The 25,009-nt window shown below is 56.4% G+C and overlaps 1 protein-coding gene across 1 annotated transcript in view; it reads left to right on the forward strand.

Annotated features, from left to right (window-relative positions):
* Positions 1 to 25,009, forward strand: part of TMEM145 (transmembrane protein 145) — a 222,693-nt gene that overhangs the window by 61,874 nt on the left and 135,810 nt on the right. Inside the window, exons 2-3 of the mRNA XM_075584146.1 lie at positions 18,352 to 18,426; positions 18,647 to 18,724. Of these exons, the coding sequence (XP_075440261.1) occupies positions 18,352 to 18,426; positions 18,647 to 18,724 (153 nt within the window). The remainder of the gene's footprint in view (positions 1 to 18,351; positions 18,427 to 18,646; positions 18,725 to 25,009) is intronic.

A 25,009-nucleotide genomic window follows, 5' to 3' on the forward strand; every position in this document is an offset into this window, starting at 1 on the left:
TGACAGACGCACACACACACACTGACAGACGCTCCCCGCCTGGTCTCTGTGCGCACTGACAGACGCGCACACACACTGACAGACGCTCCCTGCCTGGTCTCTGCGCACTGACAGACGCGCACACACACAGTGACTGACGCTCCCTGCCTGGTCTCTGCGCACTGACAGACGCGCACACACACTGACAGACGCGCACACACACACTGACAGACGCGCACACACACTGACTGACGCGCACACACACACTGACAGACGCGCACACACACACTGACAGACGCTCCCTGCCTGGTCTCTGCGCACTGACAGACGCGCACACACACAGTGACTGACGCTCCCTGCCTGGTCTCTGCGCACTGACAGACGCGCACACACACTGACAGACGCTCCCTGTCTGGTCTCTGCGCACTGACAGACGCGCACACACACAGTGACTGACGCTCCCTGCCTGGTCTCTGCGCACTGACAGACGCGCACACACACTGACAGACGCGCACACACACACTGACAGACGCGCACACACACTGACAGACGCGCACACACACTGACAGACGCGCACACACACTGACAGACGCGCACACACACACTGACTGACGCGCACACACACTGACAGACGCTCCCTGCCTGGTCTCTGTGCGCACTGACAGACGCGCACACACACTGACAGACGCTCCCTGCCTGGTCTCTCTGCGCACTGACAGACGCGCACACACACACTGACTGACGCGCACACACACTGACAGACGCTCCCTGCCTGGTCTCTCTGCGCACTGACAGACGCGCACACACACACTGACAGACGCTCCCCGCCTGGTCTCTGTGCGCACTGACAGACGCGCACACACACTGACAGACGCGCACACACACTGACAGACGCGCACACACACACTGACTGACGCTCCCTGCCTGGTCTCTGTGCGCACTGACAGACGCGCACACACACTGACAGACGCTCCCTGCCTGGTCTCTGTGCGCACTGACAGACGCGCACACACACTGACAGACGCTCCCTGCCTGGTCTCTGTGCGCACTGACAGACGCGCACACACACTGACAGACGCTCCCTGCCTGGTCTCTGCGCACTGACAGACGCGCACACACACTGACAGACGCTCCCCGCCTGGTCTCTGTGCGCACTGACAGACGCTCCCTGCCTGGTCTCTGTGCGCACTGACAGACGCTCCCTGCCTGGTCTCTGTGCGCACTGACAGACGCGCACACACACTGACAGACGCTCCCCGCCTGGTCTCTGTGCGCACTGACAGACGCTCCCTGCCTGGTCTCTGTGCGCACTGACAGACGCTCCCTGCCTGGTCTCTGCGCACTGACAGACGCTCCCTGCCTGGTCTCTGCGCACTGACAGACGCTCCCTGCCTGGTCTCTGCGCACTGACAGACGCTCCCTGCCTGGTCTCTGTGCGCACTGACAGACGCGCACACACACTGACAGACGCTCCCTGCCTGGTCTCTGCGCACTGACAGACGCGCACACACACTGACAGACGCGCACACACACTGACTGACGCGCACACACACTGACTGACGCGCACACACACTGACAGACGCGCACACACACACTGACTGACGCGCACACGCACTGACTGACGCTCCCTGCCTGGTCTCTGTGCGCACTGACAGACGCGCACACACACACTGACTGACGCTCCCTGCCTGGTCTCTGTGCGCACTGACAGACGCGCACACACACTGACAGACGCTCCCTGCCTGGTCTCTGTGCGCACTGACAGACGCGCACACACACTGACAGACGCGCACACACACACTGACAGACGCTCCCTGCCTGGTCTCTGTGCGCACTGACAGACGCGCACACACACACTGACTGACGCGCACACGCACTGACTGACGCTCCCTGCCTGGTCTCTCTGCGCACTGACAGACGCGCACACACACTGACTGACGCTCCCTGCCTGGTCTCTGCGCACTGACAGACGCGCACACACACAGTGACTGACGCTCCCTGCCTGGTCTCTGCGCACTGACAGACGCGCACACACACTGACAGACGCGCACACACACACTGACAGACGCGCACACACACTGACTGACGCGCACACACACACTGACAGACGCACACACACACACTGACAGACGCTCCCCGCCTGGTCTCTGTGCGCACTGACAGACGCACACACACACTGACAGACGCTCCCTGCCTGGTCTCTGCGCACTGTCAGACGCGCACACACACAGTGACTGACGCTCCCTGCCTGGTCTCTGCGCACTGACAGACGCGCACACACACTGACAGACGCTCCCTGCCTGGTCTCTGCGCACTGACAGACGCGCACACACACAGTGACTGACGCTCCCTGCCTGGTCTCTGCGCACTGACAGACGCGCACACACACTGACAGACGCGCACACACACACTGACAGACGCGCACACACACTGACAGACGCGCACACACACACTGACAGACGCGCACACACACACTGACAGACGCGCACACACACTGACAGACGCTCCCTGCCTGGTCTCTGCGCACTGACAGACGCGCACACACACAGTGACTGACGCTCCCTGCCTGGTCTCTGCGCACTGACAGACGCGCACACACACTGACAGACGCGCACACACACACTGACAGACGCGCACACACACTGACTGACGCGCACACACACACTGACAGACGCACACACACACACTGACAGACGCTCCCCGCCTGGTCTCTGTGCGCACTGACAGACGCGCACACACACTGACAGACGCTCCCTGCCTGGTCTCTGCGCACTGACAGACGCGCACACACACAGTGACTGACGCTCCCTGCCTGGTCTCTGCGCACTGACAGACGCGCACACACACTGACAGACGCGCACACACACACTGACAGACGCGCACACACACTGACTGACGCGCACACACACACTGACAGACGCGCACACACACACTGACAGACGCTCCCTGCCTGGTCTCTGCGCACTGACAGACGCGCACACACACAGTGACTGACGCTCCCTGCCTGGTCTCTGCGCACTGACAGACGCGCACACACACTGACAGACGCTCCCTGTCTGGTCTCTGCGCACTGACAGACGCGCACACACACAGTGACTGACGCTCCCTGCCTGGTCTCTGCGCACTGACAGACGCGCACACACACTGACAGACGCGCACACACACACTGACAGACGCGCACACACACTGACAGACGCGCACACACACTGACAGACGCGCACACACACTGACAGACGCGCACACACACACTGACTGACGCGCACACACACTGACAGACGCTCCCTGCCTGGTCTCTGTGCGCACTGACAGACGCGCACACACACTGACAGACGCTCCCTGCCTGGTCTCTCTGCGCACTGACAGACGCGCACACACACACTGACTGACGCGCACACACACTGACAGACGCTCCCTGCCTGGTCTCTCTGCGCACTGACAGACGCGCACACACACACTGACAGACGCTCCCCGCCTGGTCTCTGTGCGCACTGACAGACGCGCACACACACTGACAGACGCGCACACACACTGACAGACGCGCACACACACACTGACTGACGCTCCCTGCCTGGTCTCTGTGCGCACTGACAGACGCGCACACACACTGACAGACGCTCCCTGCCTGGTCTCTGTGCGCACTGACAGACGCGCACACACACTGACAGACGCTCCCTGCCTGGTCTCTGTGCGCACTGACAGACGCGCACACACACTGACAGACGCTCCCTGCCTGGTCTCTGCGCACTGACAGACGCGCACACACACTGACAGACGCTCCCCGCCTGGTCTCTGTGCGCACTGACAGACGCTCCCTGCCTGGTCTCTGTGCGCACTGACAGACGCTCCCTGCCTGGTCTCTGTGCGCACTGACAGACGCGCACACACACTGACAGACGCTCCCCGCCTGGTCTCTGTGCGCACTGACAGACGCTCCCTGCCTGGTCTCTGTGCGCACTGACAGACGCTCCCTGCCTGGTCTCTGCGCACTGACAGACGCTCCCTGCCTGGTCTCTGCGCACTGACAGACGCTCCCTGCCTGGTCTCTGCGCACTGACAGACGCTCCCTGCCTGGTCTCTGTGCGCACTGACAGACGCGCACACACACTGACAGACGCTCCCTGCCTGGTCTCTGCGCACTGACAGACGCGCACACACACTGACAGACGCGCACACACACTGACTGACGCGCACACACACTGACTGACGCGCACACACACTGACAGACGCGCACACACACACTGACTGACGCGCACACGCACTGACTGACGCTCCCTGCCTGGTCTCTGTGCGCACTGACAGACGCGCACACACACACTGACTGACGCTCCCTGCCTGGTCTCTGTGCGCACTGACAGACGCGCACACACACTGACAGACGCTCCCTGCCTGGTCTCTGTGCGCACTGACAGACGCGCACACACACTGACAGACGCGCACACACACACTGACAGACGCTCCCTGCCTGGTCTCTGTGCGCACTGACAGACGCGCACACACACACTGACTGACGCGCACACGCACTGACTGACGCTCCCTGCCTGGTCTCTCTGCGCACTGACAGACGCGCACACACACTGACTGACGCTCCCTGCCTGGTCTCTGCGCACTGACAGACGCGCACACACACAGTGACTGACGCTCCCTGCCTGGTCTCTGCGCACTGACAGACGCGCACACACACTGACAGACGCGCACACACACACTGACAGACGCGCACACACACTGACTGACGCGCACACACACACTGACAGACGCACACACACACACTGACAGACGCTCCCCGCCTGGTCTCTGTGCGCTCTGACAGACGCACACACACACTGACAGACGCTCCCTGCCTGGTCTCTGCGCACTGTCAGACGCGCACACACACAGTGACTGACGCTCCCTGCCTGGTCTCTGCGCACTGACAGACGCGCACACACACTGACAGACGCTCCCTGCCTGGTCTCTGCGCACTGACAGACGCGCACACACACAGTGACTGACGCTCCCTGCCTGGTCTCTGCGCACTGACAGACGCGCACACACACTGACAGACGCGCACACACACACTGACAGACGCGCACACACACTGACAGACGCGCACACACACACTGACAGACGCGCACACACACACTGACAGACGCGCACACACACTGACAGACGCTCCCTGCCTGGTCTCTGCGCACTGACAGACGCGCACACACACAGTGACTGACGCTCCCTGCCTGGTCTCTGCGCACTGACAGACGCGCACACACACTGACAGACGCGCACACACACACTGACAGACGCGCACACACACTGACTGACGCGCACACACACACTGACAGACGCACACACACACACTGACAGACGCTCCCCGCCTGGTCTCTGTGCGCACTGACAGACGCGCACACACACTGACAGACGCTCCCTGCCTGGTCTCTGCGCACTGACAGACGCGCACACACACAGTGACTGACGCTCCCTGCCTGGTCTCTGCGCACTGACAGACGCGCACACACACTGACAGACGCGCACACACACACTGACAGATGCGCACACACACTGACTGACGCGCACACACACACTGACAGACGCGCACACACACACTGACAGACGCTCCCTGCCTGGTCTCTGCGCACTGACAGACGCGCACACACACAGTGACTGACGCTCCCTGCCTGGTCTCTGCGCACTGACAGACGCGCACACACACTGACAGACGCTCCCTGTCTGGTCTCTGCGCACTGACAGACGCGCACACACACAGTGACTGACGCTCCCTGCCTGGTCTCTGCGCACTGACAGACGCGCACACACACTGACAGACGCGCACACACACACTGACAGACGCGCACACACACTGACAGACGCGCACACACACTGACAGACGCGCACACACACTGACAGACGCGCACACACACACTGACTGACGCGCACACACACTGACAGACGCTCCCTGCCTGGTCTCTGTGCGCACTGACAGACGCGCACACACACTGACAGACGCTCCCTGCCTGGTCTCTCTGCGCACTGACAGACGCGCACACACACACTGACAGACGCTCCCCGCCTGGTCTCTGTGCGCACTGACAGACGCGCACACACACTGACAGACGCGCACACACACTGACAGACGCGCACACACACACTGACTGACGCGCACACACACTGACAGACGCTCCCTGCCTGGTCTCTCTGCGCACTGACAGACGCGCACACACACACTGACAGACGCTCCCCGCCTGGTCTCTGTGCGCACTGACAGACGCGCACACACACTGACAGACGCGCACACACACTGACAGACGCGCACACACACACTGACTGACGCTCCCTGCCTGGTCTCTGTGCGCACTGACAGACGCGCACACACACTGACAGACGCTCCCTGCCTGGTCTCTGTGCGCACTGACAGACGCGCACACACACTGACAGACGCTCCCTGCCTGGTCTCTGTGCGCACTGACAGACGCGCACACACACTGACAGACGCTCCCTGCCTGGTCTCTGCGCACTGACAGACGCGCACACACACTGACAGACGCTCCCTGCCTGGTCTCTGTGCGCACTGACAGACGCGCACACACACTGACAGACGCTCCCTGCCTGGTCTCTGCGCACTGTCAGACGCGCACACACACTGACAGACGCGCACACACACACTGACAGACGCGCACACACACACTGACAGATGCGCACACACACTGACAGACGCTCCCCGCCTGGTCTCTGTGCGCACTGACAGACGCGCACACACACTGACAGACGCTCCCTGCCTGGTCTCTGTGCGCACTGACAGACGCGCACACACACTGACTGACGCTCCCTGCCTGGTCTCTGTGCGCACTGACAGACGCGCACACACACTGACAGACGCTCCCTGCCTGGTCTCTGTGCGCACTGACAGACGCGCACACACACTGACTGACGCTCCCTGCCTGGTCTCTGTGCGCACTGACAGACGCGCACACACACTGACAGACGCTCCCTGCCTGGTCTCTGCGCACTGTCAGACGCGCACACACACAGTGACTGACGCTCCCTGCCTGGTCTCTGCGCACTGACAGACGCGCACACACACTGACAGACGCTCCCTGCCTGGTCTCTGCGCACTGACAGACGCGCACACACACAGTGACTGACGCTCCCTGCCTGGTCTCTGCGCACTGACAGACGCGCACACACACTGACAGACGCGCACACACACACTGACAGACGCGCACACACACTGACAGACGCGCACACACACACTGACAAACGCGCACACACACACTGACAGACGCGCACACACACTGACAGACGCTCCCTGCCTGGTCTCTGCGCACTGACAGACGCGCACACACACAGTGACTGACGCTCCCTGCCTGGTCTCTGCGCACTGACAGACGCGCACACACACTGACAGACGCGCACACACACACTGACAGACGCGCACACACACTGACTGACGCGCACACACACACTGACAGACGCACACACACACACTGACAGACGCTCCCCGCCTGGTCTCTGTGCGCACTGACAGACGCGCACACACACTGACAGACGCTCCCTGCCTGGTCTCTGCGCACTGACAGACGCGCACACACACAGTGACTGACGCTCCCTGCCTGGTCTCTGCGCACTGACAGACGCGCACACACACTGACAGACGCGCACACACACACTGACAGACGCGCACACACACTGACTGACGCGCACACACACACTGACAGATGCGCACACACACACTGACAGACGCTCCCTGCCTGGTCTCTGCGCACTGACAGACGCGCACACACACAGTGACTGACGCTCCCTGCCTGGTCTCTGCGCACTGACAGACGCGCACACACACTGACAGACGCTCCCTGTCTGGTCTCTGCGCACTGACAGACGCGCACACACACAGTGACTGACGCTCCCTGCCTGGTCTCTGCGCACTGACAGACGCGCACACACACTGACAGACGCGCACACACACACTGACAGACGCGCACACACACTGACAGACGCGTACACACACTGACAGACGCGCACACACACTGACAGACGCGCACACACACACTGACTGACGCGCACACACACTGACAGACGCTCCCTGCCTGGTCTCTGTGCGCACTGACAGACGCGCACACACACTGACAGACGCTCCCTGCCTGGTCTCTCTGCGCACTGACAGACGCGCACACACACACTGACAGACGCTCCCCGCCTGGTCTCTGTGCGCACTGACAGACGCGCACACACACTGACAGACGCGCACACACACTGACAGACGCGCACACACACACTGACTGACGCGCACACACACTGACAGACGCTCCCTGCCTGGTCTCTCTGCGCACTGACAGACGCGCACACACACACTGACAGACGCTCCCCGCCTGGTCTCTGTGCGCACTGACAGACGCGCACACACACTGACAGACGCGCACACACACTGACAGACGCGCACACACACACTGACTGACGCTCCCTGCCTGGTCTCTGTGCGCACTGACAGACGCGCACACACACTGACAGACGCTCCCTGCCTGGTCTCTGTGCGCACTGACAGACGCGCACACACACTGACAGACGCTCCCTGCCTGGTCTCTGTGCGCACTGACAGACGCGCACACACACTTACAGACGCTCCCTGCCTGGTCTCTGCGCACTGACAGACGCGCACACACACTGACAGACGCTCCCTGCCTGGTCTCTGTGCGCACTGACAGACGCGCACACACACTGACAGACGCTCCCTGCCTGGTCTCTGCGCACTGTCAGACGCGCACACACACTGACAGACGCGCACACACACACTGACAGACGCGCACACACACACTGACAGATGCGCACACACACGGACAGACGCTCCCCGCCTGGTCTCTGTGCGCACTGACAGACGCGCACACACACTGACAGACGCTCCCTGCCTGGTCTCTGTGCGCACTGACAGACGCGCACACACACTGACTGACGCTCCCTGCCTGGTCTCTGTGCGCACTGACAGACGCGCACACACACTGACAGACGCTCCCTGCCTGGTCTCTGTGCGCACTGACAGACGCGCACACACACTGACTGACGCTCCCTGCCTGGTCTCTGTGCGCACTGACAGACGCGCACACACACTGACTGACGCTCCCTGCCTGGTCTCTGTGCGCACTGACAGACGCGCACACACACTGACAGACGCTCCCTGCCTGGTCTCTGTGCGCACTGACAGACGCGCACACACACACACTGACAGACGCGCACACACACACTGACTGACGCTCCCTGCCTGGTCTCTGTGCGCACTGACAGACGCGCACACACACTGACAGACGCTCCCTGCCTGGTCTCTGTGCGCACTGACAGACGCGCACACACACACTGACTGACGCGCACACACACTGACAGACCCTAAACCTATTTCCCACCAGAGAAAAGGGAAATGAGAGTGTAAGCTCTCCGGGCGAGCCGTACCTGCAGGCTGCACTGTGCCGAGGCTCTTCCACGTATACATTATTAATTAGAAGGCAGACTGGTTAATGAGCAGCTGCCAGGTCTGTGTCTGTAACGAGAGACGGGGGAGGGCGAGTAACTCCCCCCCACAAAGCCTGCATGAGGAGCTGTGTGCTGCAGATCCCGAGGGGTTGGGTTACCATCAGTAGGGATATTACCTGCAGATCTCGAGGGGTTGGGTTACCATCAGTAGGGATATTACCTGCAGATCTCGAGGAGTTGGGTTACCATCAGTAGGGATATTACCTGCAGATCTCGAGGAGTTGGGTTACCATCAGTACGGGATATTGTATTGTATTGTATGTCTTTATTTATATAGCGCCATTAATGTACATAGCGCATCACAGCAGTAATACACGTGGTAATCAAATAAATAACAGATAATATAAATAACAGATCATGGGAATAAGTGCTTTAGACATAAAAGTAACATTACGGAAGAGGAGTCCCTGCCCCGAGGAGCTTACAGTCTAATTTGTAGGTAGGGAGAACGTACAGAGACCGTAGGAGGGAGTTCTGGTAAGTCCATCTGCAGGGGGCCAAGCTTTATGTATCATGTGTTCAGAATATCCACAGTGCTATTCATATGCTTCTTTAAGCAAGTGTGTCTTAAGGTGGGTCTTAAAGGTGGATAGAGAGGGTGCTAGTCGGGTACTGAGGGGAAGGGCATTCCAGAGGTGTGGGGCAGTCATGGAGAGAGGTTTAAGGTGGGAGAGGGCTTTAGATACAAAGGGGGTAGAAAGAAGACATCCTTGAGTAGAACGCAAGAGTCGGGATGGTGCATAGCGAGAAATTAGGGATGAGATGTAAGGAGGGGCAGAAGAATGTAAAGCTTTAAAAGTGAGGAGGAGAATTGAGTGTGAGATGCGGGATTTGATCGGAAGCCAGGAGAGGGATTTCAGGAGGGGAGACGCTGAGACAGATCTAGGAAAGAGTAGCGTGATTCTGGCAGCAGCGTTTAGGATAGATTGTAGGGGAGACAGGTGAGAGGCAGGAAGGCCGGACAGCAGGAGGTTACAGTAATCAAGACGGGAGAGAATGGGGGCCTGAGTCAGAGTTTTAGCAGTCGAGCAACAGAGGAAAGGGCGTATCTTTGTTATATTGCGGAGGAAAAAGCGACAGGTTTTAGAAATGTTTTGAATGTGAGGGGCGAATGTGAGAGAGGAGTTGAGTGTGACCCCTTGGCAGCGTGCTTGGGCTACTGGGTGAATGATCGTAATTCCAACAGTAATGTGGAAGGAGGTAGTAGGGCCAGGTTTGGGAGGAAGTATGAGGAGCTCTGTTTTAGCCATGTTGAGTTTAAGGCATCGGAGGGCCATCCAGGATGATATAGCAGAGAGAAATTCAGAATCTTTGGTTTGTACAGCAGGTATAAGGTCGGGTGTTGAGAAATATATTTGTTTGTCGTCAGCATAGAGGTGATAATTAAACCCAAAAGATGTTATTAGGTCACCTAGAGAGAGTGTGTACAGAGAAAAGAGAAGAGGTCCCAGGACAGAGCCCTGGGGTAACCCCACAGAGAGATCAATAGAGGAGGAGGAGGTGTTAGCAGAAGAGACACTGAATGTACGATGGGAGAGGTAGGATGAGATCCAGGATAGAGCTTTGTTCCGAATACCAAGAGTATGGAGAATGTGAAGGAGAAGAGGGTGGTCCACGGTGTCAAATGCTGCAGAGAGGTCGAGTAATATGAGCAGAGTGTAATGACCTCTGTCTTTGGCAGCATGGAGGTCGTCAGTTATTTTAGTGAGGGCTGTTTCGGTGGAGTGAGCAGTGCGGAAGCCAGATTGTAGAGGGTCTAGGAGAGAATAGGTGTTGAGAAAATGGAGCAAGCGAGAGAATACAAGACGTTCAAGGAGTTTAGAGGCAAAAGGCAGATCCCGAGGGGTTGGGTTACCATCAGTAGGGATATTACCCGCAGATCCCGAGGGGTTGGGTTACCATCAGTAGGGATATTACCTGCAGATCCCGAGGGGTTGGGTTACCATCAGTAGGGATATTACCTGCAGATCCCGAGGGGTTGGGTTACCATCAGTAGGGATATTACCCGCAGATCCCGATGGGTTGGGTTACCATCAGTAGGGATATTACCTGCAGATCCCGATGGGTTGGGTTACCATCAGTAGGGATATTACCTGCAGATCCCGAGGGGTTGGGTTACCATCAGTAGGGATATTACCTGCAGATCCCGAGGGGTTGGGTTACCATCAGTAGGGATATTACCTGCAGATCCCGAGGGGTTGGGTTACCATCAGTAGGGATATTACCTGCAGATCCCGAGGGGTTGGGTTACCATCAGTAGGGATATTACCTGCAGATCCCGATGGGTTGGGTTACCATCAGTAGGGATATTACCTGCAGATCCCGAGGGGTTGGGTTACCATCAGTAGGGATATTACCCGCAGATCCCGATGGGTTGGGTTACCATCAGTAGGGATATTACCTGCAGATCCCGATGGGTTGGGTTACCATCAGTAGGGATATTACCTGCAGATCCCGAGGGGTTGGGTTACCATCAGTAGGGATATTACCTGCAGATCCCGAGGGGTTGGGTTACCATCAGTAGGGATATTACCCGCAGATCCCGATGGGTTGGGTTACCATCAGTAGGGATATTACCTGCAGATCCCGAGGGGTTGGGTTACCATCAGTAGGGATATTACCTGCAGATCCCGAGGGGTTGGGTTACCATCAGTAGGGATATTACCTGCAGATCCCGAGGGGTTGGGTTACCATCAGTAGGGATATTACCTGCAGAACCCGAGGGGATGGGTTACCATCAGTAGGGATATTACCTGCAGATCCCGAGGGGTTGGGTTACCATCAGTAGGGATATTACCTGCAGATCCCGAGGGGTTGGGTTACCATCAGTAGGGATATTACCTGCAGATCCCGAGGGGTTGGATTACCATCAGTACGGATATTACCTGCAGATCCCGAGGGGTTGGGTTACCATCAGTAGGGATATTACCTGCAGATCCCGAGGGGTTGGGTTACCATCAGTACGGGATATTACCTGCAGATCCCGAGGAGTTGGGTTACCATCAGTACGGGATATTACCTGCAGATCCCGAGGGGTTGGGTTACCATCAGTACGGGATATTACCTGCAGATCCCGAGGGGTTGGGTTACCATCAGTAGGGATATTACCCGCAGATCCCGAGGGGTTGGGTTACCATCAGTAGGGATATTACATGCAGATCCCGAGGGGTTGGGTTACCATCAGTAGGGATATCACCTACAGATCCCGAGGGGTTGGGTTTCCATCAGTAGGGATATTACCTGCAGATCCCGAGGGGTTGGGTTACCATCAGTAGGGGATATTACCTGCAGATCCCGAGGGGTTGGGTTACCATCAGTAGGGATATTACCTGCAGATCCAGAGGGGTTGGGTTACCATCAGTAGGGATATTACCTGCAGATCCCGAGGGGTTGGGTTACCATCAGTAGGGATATTACCTGTAGATCCCGAGTGGTTGGGTTACCATCAGTAGGGATATTACCTGCAGATCCCGAGGGGTTGGGTTACCATCAGTAGGGATATTACCTGCAGATCCCGAGGGGTTGGGTTACCATCAGTAGGGATATTACCTGCAGATCCCGAGGGGTTGGGTTACCATCAGTACGGGATATTACCTGCAGATCCCGAGGGGTTGGGTTTACCATCAGTAGGGATATTACCTGCAGATCCCGAGGGGTTGGGTTACCATCAGTAGGGGTATTACCTGCAGATCCCGAGGGGTTGGGTTACCATCAGTAGGGCTATTACCTGCAGATCCCGAGGGGTTGGGTTACCATCAGTAGGGATATTACCTGCAGATCCCGAGGGGTTGGGTTACCATCAGTAGGGATATTACCTGCAGATCCCGAGGGGTTGGGTTACCATCAGTACGGGATATTACCTGCAGATCCCGAGGAGTTGGGTTACCATCAGTACGGGATATTACCTGCAGATCCCGAGGGGTTGGGTTACCATCAGTACGGGATATTACCTGCAGATCCCGAGGGGTTGGGTTACCATCAGTAGGGATATTACCCGCAGATCCCGAGGGGTTGGGTTACCATCAGTAGGGATATTACATGCAGATCCCGAGGGGTTGGGTTACCATCAGTAGGGATATCACCTACAGATCCCGAGGGGTTGGGTTTCCATCAGTAGGGATATTACCTGCAGATCCCGAGGGGTTGGGTTACCATCAGTAGGGGATATTACCTGCAGATCCCGAGGGGTTGGGTTACCATCAGTAGGGATATTACCTGCAGATCCAGAGGGGTTGGGTTACCATCAGTAGGGATATTACCTGCAGATCCCGAGGGGTTGGGTTACCATCAGTAGGGATATTACCTGTAGATCCCGAGTGGTTGGGTTACCATCAGTAGGGATATTACCTGCAGATCCCGAGGGGTTGGGTTACCATCAGTAGGGATATTACCTGCAGATCCCGAGGGGTTGGGTTACCATCAGTAGGGATATTACCTGCAGATCCCGAGGGGTTGGGTTACCATCAGTACGGGATATTACCTGCAGATCCCGAGGGGTTGGGTTTACCATCAGTAGGGATATTACCTGCAGATCCCGAGGGGTTGGGTTACCATCAGTAGGGGTATTACCTGCAGATCCCGAGGGGTTGGGTTACCATCAGTAGGGCTATTACCTGCAGATCCCGAGGGGTTGGGTTACCATCAGTAGGGATATTACCTGCAGATCCCGAGGGGTTGGGTTACCATCAGTAGGGATATTACCTGCAGATCCCGAGGGGTTGGGTTACCATCAGTAGGGATATTACCTGCAGATCCCGAGGGGTTGGGTTACCATCAGTAGGGATATTACCTGTAGATCCCGAGTGGTTGGGTTACCATCAGTAGGGATATTACCTGCAGATCCCGAGGGGTTGGGTTACCATCAGTAGGGATATTACCTGCAGATCCCGAGGGGTTGGGTTACCATCAGTAGGGATATTACCTGCAGATCCCGAGGGGTTGGGTTACCATCAGTAGTGATATTACCTGCAGATCCCGAGGGGTTGGGTTACCATCAGTAGGGATATTACCTGCAGATCCCGAGGGGTTGGGTTACCATCAGTACGGGATATTACCTGCAGATCCCGAGGGGTTGGGTTACCATCAGTAGGGATATTACCTGCAGATCCCGAGGGGTTGGGTTACCATCAGTAGGGATATTACCTGCAGATCCCGAGGGGTTGGGTTACCATCAGTACGGGATATTACCTGCAGATCCCGAGGGGTTGGGTTACCATCAGTAGGGATATTACCTGCAGATCCCGAGGGGTTGGGTTACCATCAGTACGGGATATTACCTGCAGATCCCGAGGGGTTGGGTTACCATCAGTAGGGATATTACCTGCAGATCCCGAGGGGTTGGGTTACCATCAGTAGGGATATTACCTGCAGATCCCGAGGGGTTGGGTTACCATCAGTAGGGATATTACCTGCAGATCCCGAGGGGTTGGGTTACCATCAGTAGGGATATTACCTGCAGATCCAGAGGGGTTGGGTTACCATCAGTAGGGATATTACCTGCAGATCCCGAGGTGTTGGGTTACCATCAGTACGGGATATTACCTGCAGATCCCGAGGGGTTGGGTTACCATCAGTAGGGATATTACCTGCAGATCCCGAGGGGTTGGGTTACCATCAGTAGGGATATTACCTGCAGATCCCGAGGGGTTGGGTTACCATCAGTAGGGATATTACCTGCAGATCCCGAGGGGTTGGGTTACCATCAGTAGGGATATTACCTGCAGATCCCGAGGGGTTGGGTTACCATCAGTAGGGATATTACCTGCAGATCCCGAGGGGTTGGGTTACCATCAGTAGGGATATTACCTGCAGATCCCGAGGGGTTGGGTTACCATCAGTAGGGATATTACCTGCAGATCCCGAGGGGTTGGGTTACCATCAGTAGGGATATTACCTGCAGACCCCGAGGGGTTTGGGTTACCATCAGTAGGGATATTACCTGCAGACCCCGAGGGGTTGGGTTACCATCAGTACGGGATATTACCTGCAGATCCCGAGGGGTTGGGTTACCATCAGTAGGGATATTACCTGCAGATCCCGAGGGGTTGGGTTACCATCAGTAGGGATATTACCTGCAGATCCCGAGGGGTTGGGTTACCATCAGTAGGGATATTACCTGCAGATCCCGAGGGGTTGGGTTACCATCAGTAGGGATATTACCTGCAGATCCCGAGGGGTTGGGTTACCATCAGTAGGGATATTACCTGCAGATCCAGAGGGGTTGGGTTACCATCAGTAGGGATATTACCTGCAGATCCCGAGGTGTTGGGTTACCATCAGTACGGGATATTACCTGCAGATCCCGAGGGGTTGGGTTACCATCAGTAGGGATATTACCTGCAGATCCCGAGGGGTTGGGTTACCATCAGTAGGGATATTACCTGCAGATCCCGAGGGGTTGGGTTACCATCAGTAGGGATATTACCTGCAGATCCCGAGGGGTTGGGTTACCATCAGTAGGGATATTACCTGCAGATCCCGAGGGGTTGGGTTACCATCAGTAGGGATATTACCTGTAGATCCCGAGTGGTTGGGTTACCATCAGTAGGGATATTACCTGCAGATCCCGAGGGGTTGGGTTACCATCAGTAGGGATATTACCTGCAGATCCCGAGGGGTTGGGTTACCATCAGTAGGGATATTACCTGCAGATCCCGAGGGGTTGGGTTACCATCAGTAGGGATATTACCTGCAGATCCCGAGGGGTTGGGTTACCATCAGTAGGGATATTACCTGCAGATCCCGAGGGGTTGGGTTACCATCAGTACGGGATATTACCTGCAGATCCCGAGGGGTTGGGTTACCATCAGTAGGGATATTACCTGCAGATCCCGAGGGGTTGGGTTACCATCAGTAGGGATATTACCTGCAGACCCCGAGGGGTTTGGGTTACCATCAGTAGGGATATTACCTGCAGATCCCGAGGGGTTGGGTTACCATCAGTACGGGATATTACCTGCAGATCCCGAGGGGTTGGGTTACCATCAGTAGGGATATTACCTGCAGATCCCGAGGGGTTGGGTTACCATCAGTAGGGATATTACCTGCAGATCCCGAGGGGTTGGGTTACCATCAGTAGGGATATTACCTGCAGATCCCGAGGGGTTGGGTTACCATCAGTAGGGATATTACCTGCAGATCCAGAGGGGTTGGGTTACCATCAGTAGGGATATTACCTGCAGATCCCGAGGTGTTGGGTTACCATCAGTACGGGATATTACCTGCAGATCCCGAGGGGTTGGGTTACCATCAGTAGGGATATTACCTGCAGATCCCGAGGGGTTGGGTTACCATCAGTAGGGATATTACCTGCAGATCCCGAGGGGTTGGGTTACCATCAGTAGGGATATTACCTGCAGATCCCGAGGGGTTGGGTTACCATCAGTAGGGATATTACCTGCAGATCCCGAGGGGTTGGGTTACCATCAGTAGGGATATTACCTGCAGATCCCGAGGGGTTGGGTTACCATCAGTAGGGATATTACCTGCAGATCCCGAGGGGTTGGGTTACCATCAGTAGGGATATTACCTGCAGATCCCGAGGGGTTGGGTTACCATCAGTAGGGATATTACCTGCAGACCCCGAGGGGTTTGGGTTACCATCAGTAGGGATATTACCTGCAGATCCCGAGGGGTTGGGTTACCATCAGTACGGGATATTACCTGCAGATCCCGAGGGGTTGGGTTACCATCAGTAGGGATATTACCTGCAGATCCCGAGGGGTTGGGTTACCATCAGTAGGGATATTACCTGCAGATCCCGAGGGGTTGGGTTACCATCAGTAGGGATATTACCTGCAGATCCCGAGGGGTTGGGTTACCATCAGTAGGGATATTACCTGCAGATCCAGAGGGGTTGGGTTACCATCAGTAGGGATATTACCTGCAGATCCCGAGGTGTTGGGTTACCATCAGTACGGGATATTACCTGCAGATCCCGAGGGGTTGGGTTACCATCAGTAGGGATATTACCTGCAGATCCCGAGGGGTTGGGTTACCATCAGTAGGGATATTACCTGCAGATCCCGAGGGGTTGGGTTACCATCAGTAGGGATATTACCTGCAGATCCCGAGGGGTTGGGTTACCATCAGTAGGGATATTACCTGCAGATCCCGAGGGGTTGGGTTACCATCAGTAGGGATATTACCTGCAGATCCCGAGGGGTTGGGTTACCATCAGTAGGGATATTACCTGATGCTTCACAGGATCAAACTCATTTCAACATTTAGAAAATTCTGATATGAAAGTTGAAGAAAATACCCAAACCTGCCACTCCGAGGGGGGGGGGGGGAGACCCAGGCATGGGGGGGGGGGAGAGGGAGACCCAGGCATGGGGGGGGGAGAGGGAGACCCAGGCATGGGGGGGGGGGAGTAAGACTCCCAGACATTGCGGGGGGGTGCAGAGTTGCGGTGCAGCGTCCAGATTTTCAGCGCCAAAATGAACTCCACAGACACGTTATATGCGCAACGTGACTTTATATGCGACACGTTATATGCGACACGTTATATGCGACACGTTATATGCGACACGTTCTATGCGCACGTTATATGCGCCACGTGACTTTATATGCGACACGTTATATGCGCCACGTTATATGCGCTATGTGACTATATATGCGCCACGTTATATGCGCCACGTTATATGCGCCACGTTATATGCGCCACATGACTTTATATGCGCCACGTTATATGCGCCACGTTACATTATATGCGCCACGTTATGTGACACGTTATATGCGCTACATGACTGTATATGCGACGCGTTACATGCGCTACGTTACATGCGCCACGTTACATTCGCCATGTTATCTGCGTCACGTTATATGCGCCACGTTATATGCGCCATGTGACTTTATATGCAGACTTTCTCCCCCCTTCTCTCCCAGGACTGGGTATTTCTCACACGATTCTGTTTCCTGTCGGATTTTGGACGTCTCGAATTTAGATTTAAATACCCAGAGGTGAGTAAACGTCAACCACGGACGTGTGATCACGTGGCACTGGCTTTCCCTGACGTGATCGCGTGTGCTGCCTCCCTGATGTATGTTAACGTGGCACTGACTTTCCCTGGGGTGGTGCTGCCTCTCCCAGACACGCGGTCACATGGCGCTGCATCTCAGGCACGTGGTCACTTGGGGCTCTCTGAGACACGTGGTCACGTGGCGTCCTATCTCTCTGCAGATGAAGTGTTGCCAGAACATCCTGCTTTACTTTGATGACCCGTCTCAGTGGCCAGCCGTGTACAAGAAAGGGAGCAAGGTCAGTGTGTGTGTGCGGTCAGTGTGTGTCCGTGCGGTCACTGTGTGTGTCTCTGTGTGGTCAGTGTGTGTGTGTGTGCAGTCAGTGTCTGTGTGTGTCTCTGTGCGGTCAGTGTGTGTCCGTGCGGTCAGTGTGTGTCCGTGCGGTCAGTGTGTGTCTGTGTGGTCAGTGTGTGTGTGTGTGCAGTCAGTGTCTGTGTGTGTCTCTGTGCGGTCAGTGTGTGTCTCTGTGTGGTCAGTGTGTGTGTGTGTGCAGTCAGTGTCTGTGTGTTTCTCTGTGCAGTCAGTGTGTGTGTGCGGTCAGTGTGTGTCCGTGCCGTCAGTGTGTGTGTGTGTCTCTGTGCTGTCAGTGTGTGCGTGTGCGGTCAGTGCATGTGTGTCTCTGTGCGGTCAGTGCATGTGTGTCTCTGTGCGGTCAGTGCGTGTGTGTCTCTGTGCGGTCAGTGCGTGTGTCTCTGTGCGGTCAGTGCGTGTGTCTCTGTGCGGTCAGTGCGTGTCTCTGTGCGGTCAGTGCGTGTGTCTCTGTGTGGTCAGTGCGTGTGTGTCTGTGCGGTCAGTGCGTGTGTCTCTGTGCGGTCAGTGTGTGTGTCTCTGTGCGGTCAGTGCATTTGTGTCTCTGTGCGGTCAGTGCATGTGTCTCTGTGCGGTCAGTGCGTGTGTGTCTCTGCGGTCAGTGCGTGTGTGTCTCTGTGCGGTCAGTGCGTGTGTCTCTGTGCGGTCAGTGCGTGTGTGTCTCTGCGGTCAGTGCATGTGTGTCTCTGTGCGGTCAGTGCGTTTGTGTCTCTGTGCGGTCAGTGCGTGTGTCTCTGTGCGGTCAGTGCGTGTGTCTCTGTACGGTCAGTGCGTGTGTCTCTGTGCGGTCAGTGCGTGTGTCTCTGTACGGTCAGTGCGTGTGTCTCTGTGCGGTCAGTGCGTGTGTCTCTGTACGGTCAGTGCGTGTGTCTCTGTGCGGTCAGTGCGTGTGTCTCTGTACGGTCAGTGCGTGTGTGTCTGTGCGGTCAGTGCGTGTGTCTCTGTGCGGTCAGTGTGTGTGTCTCTGTGCGGTCAGTGCGTGTGTCTCTGTACGGTCAGTGTGTGTGTCTCTGTGCGGTCAGTGCGTGTGTCTCTGTGCGGTCAGTGCGTGTGTCTCTGTGTGGTCAGTGCGTGTGTGTCTGTGCGGTCAGTGCGTGTGTCTCTGTGCGGTCAGTGCGTGTGTCTCTGAGCGGTCAGTGCGTGTGTGTCTCTGTGCGGTCAGTGCGTGTGTCTCTGTGCGGTCAGTGCGTGTGTCTATGCGGTCAGTGCGTGTGTGTCTGTGCGGTCAGTGCGTGTGTCTCTGTGCGGTCAGTGCATGTGTGTCTCTGTGCGGTCAGTGCGTGTGTGTCTCTGTGCGGTCAGTGTGTGTGTGTCTCTGTGCGGTCAGTGTGTGTGTCTCTGTGCGGTCAGTGCGTGTGTTTCTGTGCGGTCAGTGCGTGTGTCTCTGTGCGGTCAGTGCGTGTGTCTCTGTGCGGTCAGTGTGTGTGTCTCTGTGCGGTCAGTGTGTGTGTGTCTCTGTGCGGTCAGTGTGTGTGTCTCTGTGCGGTCAGTGCGTGTGTCTCTGTGCGGTCAGTGTGTGTGTGTCTCTGTGCGGTCAGTGCGTGTGTGTCTCTGTGCGGTCAGTGCGTGTGTCTCTGTGCAGTCAGTGCGTGTGTCTCTGTGCGGTCAGTGTGTGTGTCTCTGTGCGGTCAGTGTGTGTGTCTCTGTGCGGTCAGTGCGTGTGTCTCTGTGCGGTCAGTGCGTGTGTCTCTGTACGGTCAGTGCGTGTGTCTCTGTGCGGTCAGTGCGTGTGTCTCTGTACGGTCAGTGCGTGTGTGTCTGTGCGGTCAGTGCGTGTGTCTCTGTGCGGTCAGTGCGTGTGTCTCTGTGCGGTCAGTGCGTGTGTCTCTGTACGGTCAGTGCGTGTGTCTCTGTGCGGTCAGTGCGTGTGTCTCTGTGCGGTCAGTGCATGTGTCTCTGTGTGGTCAGTGCGTGTGTGTCTGTGCGGTCAGTGCGTGTGTCTCTGTGCGGTCAGTGCGTGTGTCTCTGAGCGGTCAGTGCGTGTGTGTCTCTGTGCGGTCAGTGCGTGTGTCTCTGTGCGGTCAGTGCGTGTGTCTGTGCGGTCAGTGCGTGTGTGTCTGTGCGGTCAGTGCGTGTGTCTCTGTGCGGTCAGTGCATGTGTGTCTCTGTGCGGTCAGTGCGTGTGTGTCTCTGTGCGGTCAGTGTGTGTGTGTCTCTGTGCGGTCAGTGTGTGTGTCTCTGTGCGGTCAGTGCGTGTGTTTCTGTGCGGTCAGTGCGTGTGTCTCTGTGCGGTCAGTGCGTGTGTCTCTGTGCGGTCAGTGTATGTGTCTCTGTGCGGTCAGTGTGTGTGTGTCTCTGTGCGGTCAGTGTGTGTGTCTCTGTGCGGTCAGTGCGTGTGTCTCTGTGCGGTCAGTGTGTGTGTGTCTCTGTGCGGTCAGTGCGTGTGTGTCTCTGTGCGGTCAGTGCGTGTGTCTCTGTGCAGTCAGTGCGTGTGTCTCTGTGCGGTCAGTGTGTGTGTCTCTGTGCGGTCAGTGTGTGTGTCTCTGTGCGGTCAGTGCGTGTGTCTCTGTGCGGTCAGTGCGTGTGTCTCTGTGCGGTCAGTGTGTGTGTGTCTCTGTGTGGTCAGTGTGTGTGTGTCTCTGTGCGGTCAGTGTGTGTGTCTCTGTGCGGTCAGTGCGTGTGTGTCTCTGTGCGGTCAGTGCGTGTGTGTCTCTGTGCGGTCAGTGCGTGTGTGTCTCTGTGCGGTCAGTGCGTGTGTCTCTGTGTGGTCAGTGCGTGTGTATGTGCGGTCAGTGCGTGTGTGTCTCTGTGCGGTCAGTGCATGTGTGTCTCTGTGCGGTCAGTGTGTGTGTGTCTCTGTGCGGTCAGTGTGTGTGTGTCTCTGTGCGGTCAGTGTGTGTGTCTCTGTGCGGTCAGTGCGTGTGTGTCTCTGTGCGGTCAGTGCGTGTGTGTCTCTGTGCGGTCAGTGCGTGTGTGTCTCTGTGCGGTCAGTGTGTGTGTCTCTGTGCGGTCAGTGCGTGTCTGTTTTCTGTGCGGTCAGTGTGTGTGTGTCTCTGTGCGGTCAGTGCGTGTGTGTCTCTGTGCGGTCAGTGCGTGTGTGTCTCTGTGCGGTCAGTGCGTGTGTGTCTCTGTGCGGTCAGTGCGTGTGTGTCTCTGTGCGGTCAGTGCGTGTGTGTCTGTGTGGTCAGTGCGTTTGTGTCTCTGTGCGGTCAGTGTGTGTGTGTCTCTGTGCGGTCAGTGCATGTGTGTCTGTGTGGTCAGTGCATGTGTGTCTCTGTGCGGTCAGTGCATGTGTGTCTGTGCGGTCAGTGTGTGTGTCTCTGTGCGGTCAGTGCATGTGTGTCTGTGTGGTCAGTGTGTGTGTGTCTCTGTGCGGTCAGTGTGTGTGTGTCTCTGTGCGGTCAGTGCATGTGTGTCTGTGTGGTCAGTGCGTGTGTGTCTCTGTGCGGTCAGTGCATGTGTGTCTCTGTGCGGTCAGTGCATGTGTGGTCAGTGCGTGTGTTTTCTGTGCGGTCAGTGCGTTTGTGTCTCTGTGCGGTCAGTGCATGTGTGTCTGTGTGCGGTCAGTGCGTGTGTCTCTGTGCGGTCAGTGCGTGTGTGTCTCTGTGCGGTCAGTGCGTGTGTGTCTCTGAGCGGTCAGTGCGTGTGTGTCTCTGTGCGGTCAGTGCGTGTGTGTCTCTGTGCGGTCAGTGCGTGTGTGTCTCTGTGCGGTCAGTGCGTGTGTCTCTGCGGTCAGTGCGTGTGTGTCTCTGTGCGGTCAGTGCGTGTGTGTCTCTGTGCGGTCAGTGCGTGTGTGTCTCTGTGCGGTCAGTGCGTGTGTGTCTCTGTGCGGTCAGTGCGTGTGTGTCTCTGTGCGGTCAGTGCGTGTGTGTCTCTGTGCGGTCAGTGCGTGTGTGTCTCTGTGCGGTCAGTGCGTGTGTGTCTCTGTGCGGTCAGTGCGTGTGTCTCTGTGCGGTCAGTGCGTGTGTGTCTCTGTGCGGTCAGTGCGTGTGTGTCTCTGTGCGGTCAGTGCGTGTGTGTCTCTGTGCGGTCAGTGCGTGTGTGTCTCTGTGCGGTCAGTGCGTGTGTATCTCTGTGCGGTCAGTGCGTGTGTCTCTGTGCGGTCAGTGTGTGTGTGTCTCTGTGCGGTCAGTGCGTGTGTGTCTCTGTGCGGTCAGTGCGTGTGTGTCTCTGAGCGGTCAGTGCGTGTGTGTCTCTGAGCGGTCAGTGCGTGTGTGTCTCTGTGCGGTCAGTGCGTGTGTCTCTGTGCGGTCAGTGCGTGTGTGTGTATTGTATATTATTTATATAGCGCCATTAATGTACATAGCGCTTCACAGTAGTAATACACGGGGTAATCATATAAATAACAGATAATATACATAACAGGTCATGGGAATAAGCGCTTTAGACATAAACGTAACATTTCGGAAGAGGAGTCCCTGCCCCGAGGAGCTTACAGTCTAATTGGTAGGTAGGGAGAACGTACAGAGACAGGAGGAGGGAGTTCTGGTAAGTGCGTCTGCAGGGGGCCAAGCTTTATGTATCGTGTGTTCAGAATATCCACAGTGCTATTCATATGCTTCTTTAAGCAAGTGTGTCTTAAGGTGGGTCTTAAAGGTGGATAGAGAGGGTGCTAGTCGGGTACTGAGGGGAAGGGCATTCCAGAGGTGTGGGGCAGTCATGGAGAGAGGTTTAAGGTGGGAGAGGGCTTTAGATACAAAGGGGGTAGAAAGAAGACATCCTTGAGCAGAACGCAAGAGTCTGGATGGTGCATAACGAGAAATTAGGGCTGAGATGTAAGGAGAGCAGAGGGGGGTATAGTGAGATGTAGGGAGGGGCAGAAGAGTGTAAAGCTTTAAAAGTGAGGAGAAGAATGGAGTGTGAGATGCGGGATTTGATCGGAAGCCAGGAGAGGGATTTCAGGAGGGGAGATGCTGAGACAGATCTAGGGAAGAGTAGAGTGATTCTGGCAGCAGCGTTTATGACAGATTGTAGGGGAGACGGGTGAGAGACAGGAAGGCCGGACAGCAGGAGGTTACAGTAATCAAGACGGGAGAGAATGAGGGCCTGAGTCAGAGTTTTAGCAGTCGGGTAATATAGGAAAGGGCGTATCTTTGTTATATTGCGGAGGAAAAAGCGACAGGTTTTAGAAATGTTTTGAATGTGAGGGGCGAATGTGAGAGAGGAGTCGAGTGTGACCCCTAGGCAGCGTGCTTGGGCTACTGGGTGGATGATCGTAGTTCCAACAGTAATGTGGAAGGAGGCAGTAGGGCCAGGTTTGGGAGGAAGTATGAGGAGCTCTGTTTTAGCCATGTTGAGTTTAAGGCGGCGGAGGGCCATCCAGGATGATTCTGTATAGCAGAGAGACATTCAGAATCTTTGGTCTGTATAGCAGGTGTAAGGTCAGGGGTTGAAAAGTATATTTGTGTGTCGTCGGCATAGAGGTGATAATTAAACCCAAAAGATGTTATTAGGTCACCTAGAGAAAAGAGAAGAGGTCCCAGGACAGAGCCCTGGGGTACCCCCACAGAGAGATCAATAGAGGAGGAGGTTGAGGTGTTAGCAGAAGAGACACTGAAAGTACGATGGGAGAGGTAGGATGAGATCAAGGAGAGAGCTTTGTTCCGAATACCAAGAGTTTGGAGAATGTGGAGGAGAAGAGGGTGGTCCACGGTGTCAAATGCTGCAGAGAGGTCGAGTAATATGAGCAGAGTGTAATGACCTCTGTCTTTGGCAGCATGGAGGTCGTCAGTTATGTTAGTGAGGCTGTTTCAGTGGAGTGAGCAGTGCGGAAGCCAGATTGAGTGCCTGTGCGGTCAGATTGTGTGCCTGTGCGGTCAGTGGATTTGCCTGTGCGGTCAGATTGTGTGCCTGTGCGGACAGTGGATGTGCCTGTGCGGTCAGATTGTGTGCCTGTGCGGTCAGATTGTGTGCCTGTGCGGACAGTGGGTGTGCCTGTGCGGACAGTGGGTGTGCCTGTGCGGTCAGTGTGTGTGCCTGTGCGGACAGTGGGTGTGCCTGTGCGGTCAGATTGTGTGCCTGTGCGGTCAGATTGTGTGCCTGTGCGGTCAGATTGTGTGCCTGTGCGGTCAGATTGTGTGCCTGTGCGGAAAGTGGGTGTGCCTGTGCGGACAGTGGGTGTGCCTGTGCGGTCAGTGTGTGTGCCCGTGCGGTCAGTGTCCGTGCGGTCAGTGTGTGTGTCCGTGCGGTCATTGTGTTTGTCTGTGCAGTCATTGTGTTTGTCCGTGCGGTCAGTGTGTGTGTCCGTGCGGTCAGTGTCCGTGCGGTCAGTGAG

Source organism: Ascaphus truei, unplaced genomic scaffold (assembly GCF_040206685.1).
Source record: "Ascaphus truei isolate aAscTru1 unplaced genomic scaffold, aAscTru1.hap1 HAP1_SCAFFOLD_458, whole genome shotgun sequence".
NCBI lineage: Eukaryota > Metazoa > Chordata > Amphibia > Anura > Ascaphidae > Ascaphus > Ascaphus truei.